At 48.7% G+C, this 7,174-nt stretch overlaps 1 protein-coding gene across 1 annotated transcript in view; it reads right to left on the bottom strand.

Annotated features, from left to right (window-relative positions):
* Positions 1-5,419, bottom strand: part of LOC143838863 (IgGFc-binding protein-like) — a 32,381-nt gene extending 26,962 nt beyond the window's left edge. Inside the window, exons 1-3 of the mRNA XM_077340775.1 lie at positions 5,405-5,419; positions 4,257-4,830; positions 1,319-1,917 (exon numbers count right to left, since the gene is read on the bottom strand). Coding sequence (XP_077196890.1) covers positions 1,319-1,917; positions 4,257-4,830; positions 5,405-5,419 — 1,188 coding nt within the window. The remainder of the gene's footprint in view (positions 1-1,318; positions 1,918-4,256; positions 4,831-5,404) is intronic.
* Positions 5,420-7,174: the final 1,755 nt, after the last annotated feature.

A 7,174-nucleotide genomic window follows, 5' to 3' on the forward strand; every position in this document is an offset into this window, starting at 1 on the left:
GGCTCAAACTTAGTTCTCACAACTGTTCATTAACTCTTTTATTATCTATATATGCTAATTTGCTGCTATTCACAAGTCTTATTAACTGCTTAAATCCAGTCTTAGCTATACTTATCACTCAGTTACTTATGAATCTTAACTCTAATTAGCCCTACCTGACAACTAATCCCCCCCTCCCCATACACACACACACATGTAGCAGTTTAGGAAGTCTTGTTTCAATGTATCTAAGGACGTGTGCAAGCCCACAAAAGTTTATAGCCAGAATTAAACTTTGTGAATCTTAAAGGTGCCACTAGATTCAAACCTTGGGATATGTGAGGAAATACACAGAGAAGCGAAGCAGATTGTAATCATGGGGATTAGCCAGGGCAGCTTTTCTCACCTTTTTTACTGTTGAGAAACCCCTGAAACAGTCTTCAGGATTGGAGAAACCCCCAAAGTGGTGTGATCATGCAGAATATGGTTGGGATGCACAGCCGTGGACATGCCCACCCAAGGCCCCACCCCCTCCAAGTCCATCACTGGCCATTTTGGGAGTGGCGGCAGGTCAACACGAGTCGTCAACCTGGGGTCCTCCAGATGTCCATGGACTACAATTCCCATGAGCCCCTGCCAGCAAACGCTGGCAGGGGCTCATGGGAATTGTAGTCCATGGACATCTGGAGGACCACAGGTTGACTACCCCCGAACATGACCATATATGGCCACATCACCCGATAAATGTTTAACAAATTTGAAAAAATATATTAAAAAATTAATTAACTCCCACCCATCCAGGAAAACCCTTCAAAGCCTGTCTAGAAACCCCAAGGTTTCATGGAACCCTGGTTGAGCAAGCCTGACCTAGGGCCATGAGTATCGCAGCACTCAGAGGGGAGCTTAGAAAAAGGCATAAGAGAAATTCTTCCAAGCACTGAATCCTTTTTCACACCTTCTCACTGAAATGCTTGCGCAGAAGTGAATGTGGAGGGGGGGCAGAGACTGTGGCAACTGTGATTATTGGCAGGCACTGGTGGTGAAGGCATGGCAAAAGACTGGTCTTCTTCTCAAAATAGCCCTCCGGTCCCTGTTTAGGTTGCCATAGTAACCAACTATCTATGACTTCTCTCTGTTCCCACAGGCAGTTCTTTAGAAGCAGGGATGTGCTTGAGAGGCTATATGTGAGCATCCGAGAGGCCAATTCCCCTTTAAATGGGGGGGGGGGGATACAACCGAGGACATTTTCATTCCAGGCCGATGCTACTATGAACCAGTCGCACTCAGAGGGATGTCATCAGAAAAGGCTGTACAGGCAGGTGGGCCAGCTGACACTCACCTTGATTCTTCCCCGATACGCCCAGCTGAGGGTCATCTCCATCCCGTAGACTTGAACCTTGACCAGTTTGTTGAGGGACAGGGACCAGCCCCCTTGGCGTGAGTTCTGGACCAGGACCTGGAAGTCTGTCAGCTCCTGGCTCTTGGTGCTCAGTCCAGCGAACTGGTAGAGACAGGTGCCCTGGAAGTTAAACCTCTGGCCGTCAAAAGTGTGGTAATGGGAGTAGCCAATGGCAGCACAGGTGCCGTAGCCAGTTGGGTAGCAGTTCTGGATGCCTTTCTCGACCCGGCACTGCTCCCCGCTCTTGCAGCTCGCTTTCCGGCAGGTCACTTGTCTGGTTTGTGGGTCACAAATGCAGCGCTTGGTGCAGGTTCCATCTCCCCAGAACTCCTTGGAGGCAAAGAGTTTCCCTTCGAAGACACACCCACAGGCAGCCTGGGGGATGCATTTCCCAGCGTCCAGCACGAAGCCCTCATTGCACTGGCAGGTCTCAACGCAAGGCAGTGAGGAACATTTGCTGGGAGCAGCTCGGTCGTTGCAGGTGGTGGGACACGCAGAGCCGCAGAGCTTGTAGCTGCTGTTCTCAGGGCAGGACGGAACTGTGGAAAGTTTAAAAAGAAAAGAAAAAAGAGCATGGGGACATTGGTGTCTTTCTAAGGGCTTCTCTTAAGAACGTACAAAGAAGAGCCCTGCCAGATTGGAGCAGTAGTCTATCTAGCCCAGCATCCTGTCCCACACGGTGGCCCACCAGGTTCTCCAGATGGTCAACAAGAGGCCCACCCAATTCCTTGCTCAGGGATTCAGAGGTCCAATGCCTCTGAATACAGAGGTTCCCCTTGGTCATTACGGCTGGATAAGAACATGTGCTCCCACTCCTGCTTCGAGCAGTGATGATCGGACAGGAAGCGCATCTCAGCAGGTGTCATTCCTGTTGAAGCTTAGGGGCTACCAATTATTTGCAACCTCAGAGATAAAAGGCAGCAATCTGACTTGGGGGAAATCTTGCGTTATTAAACTGCCTGCCTGAAGTTATTTACTTTTATTTTTATTTATGTTGCAATTTATGTCCCGCTGGATTGCAGCAGTTCACAATAACCTCCCCAATAAAAATATAATATTAACCCATTAAAACATCCATTAAAAACCCCTATGGCAGCGACAAATCAGTCTCATGGCACTAACTGAAAGCTAAAAACCAGTCACAGGGGGAGCCCTGAGCACCAACCCCTTGCCCACAAGGATGGCCGGCTAGTGGGGGTATCCAGTCTTGCACATCATCATCATCATCATCATCATCATCATCATCATCATCATCATCATCATTTATTAGATTTATTACTCACTTTTCCCTGAAGGCTTGAGGCGAATTACAACATTTAAACCCCCCAATATAAACCCATACAAAAAAAATAACAATTCACATATATTCTACCCATAATAGAATAAGATGTGGTGGAAAAGAACACAACCCTTATCTAGACTACCCCTAGATGACCCAATTCTAGAGGGGAGGGAGACAGAGGGCGCTGTTGGCATTTGCTTCTGCTACTTAGTTTATTCCAGTAGGGCGGGGCCCTGATCTTCCTTACGGCCCAGCCTCAACCTGGCGGAAGAGCTCTGTTTTACAGGCCCTGCGGAACGCGGAACGCTCCCGCAGGGCCCACATCTACTCAGGGAGCTCCTTCCACCAGGTCGGGGTCAGGACCAAAAAGGCCCTGGCCCTGGTCAAGGCCAGGCATGCCTCTCTAGGGCCGGGGATGACCAATAAATTTGTACTTGCAGAGTGTAAGGCCTCTCATCCAGAGGGTATCAGATCTTCCTGGGCTGGCCTCAACCACAGACCTGGTGGAATAGCTCCATCTTACAGGCCCTGCGGAAAACCGAAAGCTCCCGCAGGGCCCTCAGCTCATCTGGGAACTCATTCCACCATGTCGGGGCCAGGATCGAAAAAGCCCTGGCCCTGGTAGAGGCCATTCATGCTGCTTAACTTGCCTGATTTTTTAATCCTATTCTGTGGAAAGGTTTCACAGTATGATCAGGTATAATATCCATTAAAATTACGTGGAAAGCGCCATCACGTTGAATCTAATACCAGTCCATTCTGCATTGGTTAGACCTCATTTGGAATAGCTGTAGTTCAAGGATATTGACCAGTTGGAACATGTTCAGAGAAGGGCAACCAGGATGGTTGAGGGTTTGTGATTCATGCCTTATGATGAGAGGCTTAGAGTGTTGCTTAGAGACGAGAAGGGAAATGGATGAGGTGGGAGCTACATAAAAGATAGACCTGCTGAAGAAGGGGCCAACTTGCTTACTGCAGGTTTGGAGACAAGGACTCAGAGCAGTGGGTTCAAAGGACAGGAAAGGAGGTTCCACTTAAATATTAGAGAGCATTTTCTGACGGGGAGGACTGTTTGTAGATGCAATATGCTGAAGAAGAAGATGATGATGATGATTTGGTTCTTATATGTCACTTTACCTGAAGGAGTCTCAAAGCGGCTTCTATTTGCCTTCCCTTTCCTCTCCCCACAACAGACACCCTGTGAGGTGGGTGAGGCTGAGAGAGCCGTGATATCACTGCTCGGTCAGAACAGCTTTATCAGCACTGTGGGGAGCCCAGGATCACCCAGCTGACCGCATGTGGAGGAGAGCGGGATCAAACCCGATTCGCCAGATTAGAAGTCCACTGTCCTAACCACCGCACCAAGCTGTCTTGGAGGATAGTGAAGTCTCTTTCGTGGGAAGTTTTTAGGAGAGGACATCAGATGAGCACCTGTCAGGAGTGTGTGATTTTTAAGTCCCCAGGAAGGGGGCTAGATTGGATGGCCCTTTGTAATGTCTTCCATCTCTGTGTACATCTGATGAGATCAGGCTAGACTGGGCCATCCAGGTCAGAGCACAACACCCATTATCCCCCTGAGTCATTAATTCTACTCACGGCAGCCAGTGAGGCTCCTCCAGTCGGATAAGACGGCACCTGCCCTCTGGCAGGCATCTGCGTAGTTCTTGAGTGCTTGGCACAAAGCCTCTCTATGGCCCCCATAGATGTAGAGGTCATAGGCACAGTTGTCAACAAAGATCCCTGGATCGATGACAGAGTGACACTGGCTGAACGGGCCACCCTCTTTTTTGCTGATCCAGCCACAGAAAAGCTCAGCTTTATATTTGATGAGCACTTCCAGGGCCACCTTCTTGCAGTCTCCGTTGCAGTCATCCCAGCACAGCCGGTCATCGTCTTCCACCTTCCAGCTTTGCCCAAACTCTACAGGGCTGGGGGCCAAGGACCCACTTGCAGTTTGGAAGTCATCGGCAGGGTCTCCATTGTAGTTGCCACACAGGCCACACATATTCTCAAAGAAGCTACTGGAGATGGTCACCAGTAAGTAGCTGTTCCAGTCGTAGGAGACCTTTAGTGAGAAGTCGGTCTCAAGGATGAGCAAACTCCCACTTTGATAGAGATACAGTTTCCCATTCTGGAGGGAGATGGGCAGCCGGGAACGCTGGTTGTTCACCTGATATAGTGGGAGGGGAAAGTAGAGGCACGTTAAAAATGTCACAAGGTCATAAAATCATGGTGTGGCCCATAAGGGCTCCAACTCCCTATTTTGTGGCAGTATTATGGCTGCCACCCTGCAAGATCTTTGGGAGATCTCTAGGCCCCATCTGGAAACTGTTAACCCTATCCTTAAAACTAGACCACTGCAAAATTCAGGGAATTCAAGGTTCAATTTTAATTCTTCAGGCCTGGTATAAAGTTGCAACACAAATGCTCTGTATCATACCATAAGGAGGGAAACGGGAATGAGGAGGGGAGGAGGGAAGGGAGTCTCTGTGTGTGTGTGTGTTTGTGAGAGAGGGAGGGGGAGTAACCAAGGAGGAGGTTGGGAAACAAACAGGTGAGAGGGGTGGGAGGGAAGGGAAGGGTGTGTGTGTGTGTGTGTGTGTGTATGTGTGTTTGAAAGGGAGGCAGGGGTGCCCTGACTAATGACTACATAACCTCTGAGAGTCAGACTGTCAGGCAGTTATTTTAATCACAAGCTACAAGCAGGGAAATAAATTGATGGAGCATTATGCACCAACTCTTACAAATAGGCCTCCCATTTACGCACACTGCGTGAGGAATTACCCACCCTAGCCCTAATTTCCCTCCCCTGAGGAATTAAGGAATAGAAACAACAACAAAAAATGACCTCTGCATGATGGTGCTGTAGGAACTTCCCCTAAGTTTCTATAATAAAGTCCATAGAGACTAGGGGAGATAACTCAGACCATCATCATAAATTTTGCCCACCCCGGACAGCACACCCAAAATCTTCTGGCACTTTCTGAAGCAGTGTTGGGAGCCCTTCTTACAGGACTATCCACTTGTAATGGCCACGCATGGAGAAATCAAGGGTACAAAAGCAATGCTTCTCAGCTCTTCCAATATGAGAAGAATTTGTAATCTCTGTTGACCTTGATCAGTCATTGGCTTATACAGGTATGACATTAGAATGTGACCCTTACCCTCACTAGGCCATGTTCATTTCTGGCCACATTTATATGAAGCCCATAAACCTCGACTGTCAGTGATCCAACGTAGGATACCGATTGGCTGCCCCGGTTCTCATTTTTAACCATGATGTGAAAAGTTGGGAGGCTTGTGTCTGATCCACAGGTCTTGGCCATGGTGTAGGTACAGGTGCCCATGAAGTTGTAGTTCTGCTTGTCAAAAGTCTGGTAATGAGGGTCACCCAGAGCCCAGCAGGTGGCACTGGACTGGGCAACACAAGCTGGGCGGTCATTGATGATCTGGCAGGCTTCCTTCCTCCGACATTGTATGGAACTGCAGGAAGGCTTGGGAGGGAGTTGAGAGGCTGGCAAGGAAAGGCAAAGAGCAGGGTTAGTAATGAACTGAATGGAGCAGAAACTGAGGGGGAAAACTATGGGATGGATGGCCAAATGTGGGATAAACATAATAGACGCTATGGTGGTTGCAGGGGCTCCTCATTCCTCTGTCCAGTCTCCAGCTGCAGCTCCCTGTCTTGTCAGCCCAGCTAGATGTTCAACAGGCAGACAGCTCTTACCCACTGGAGGGAATGAAGCAGCAGACAAACCAGGGCTTAGATTCCAAAGTTGTTGCAGGAGCTCCTCATTCCTCTGTCCTGCCTCCAGCTGCAGCTCCCTGCCTTGTCAGCCCACCTGGCTTACCTGATCCAATTTCCATCTATGAGCTGGAAAAGAGCTCCAGTCTTAAAGGCACCACACCATGTTAACAAGACGGTTGCTGATTGCAGAAGCCTATGAGTCATCACAGAGTGAAGATGGAGAGTCTGCTGAGAGCCTATATTAACTTAGGGCTGGGAGGCCTGGGTTGTGGGTACCATTTTGCACCAACTTGTGACTTACTCCTTCTGCTAATGCCCTTGGACTGCCTGAATGAACCCTTGACTTACTTAACTGAGTCAAGACATAAATTGCATTCTGTCTATCCCTTGGCATTCTATTTTTTTTAAATACTGGTTCTCTCTGCCTTCCTATCAACTCGTCTGTGTTTCCTTCCAGCAGAGAGCTAAAACCTGAGGCCAACAGGAATCAAATGAAGCAGCTGGCTTCCTTCACTTGCCTGTGGGAGATAGAGGGTAAGAAGAGGCTAAGGATGGGGGGGAAAGGCTATGTCTTTCTTTTTGTTCTTTCTGAAAAAAGTCATGGTTATGTACAATCATAAAACCACAGTGGGTGAGGGAAAATGACCCTACCCCCCAAGTCACAGCCAACTTTTGGTGACTCTGTAGGGATTTCAAAGCAAGAGATATTACCTGCTTCCGCAGAGCAACCCTGGACTTCCTTGGCAGTCTCTCATCCAAGTACTAACCA

This window comes from Paroedura picta, chromosome 5, assembly GCF_049243985.1.
Source record: "Paroedura picta isolate Pp20150507F chromosome 5, Ppicta_v3.0, whole genome shotgun sequence".
Lineage (NCBI taxonomy): Eukaryota > Metazoa > Chordata > Lepidosauria > Squamata > Gekkonidae > Paroedura > Paroedura picta.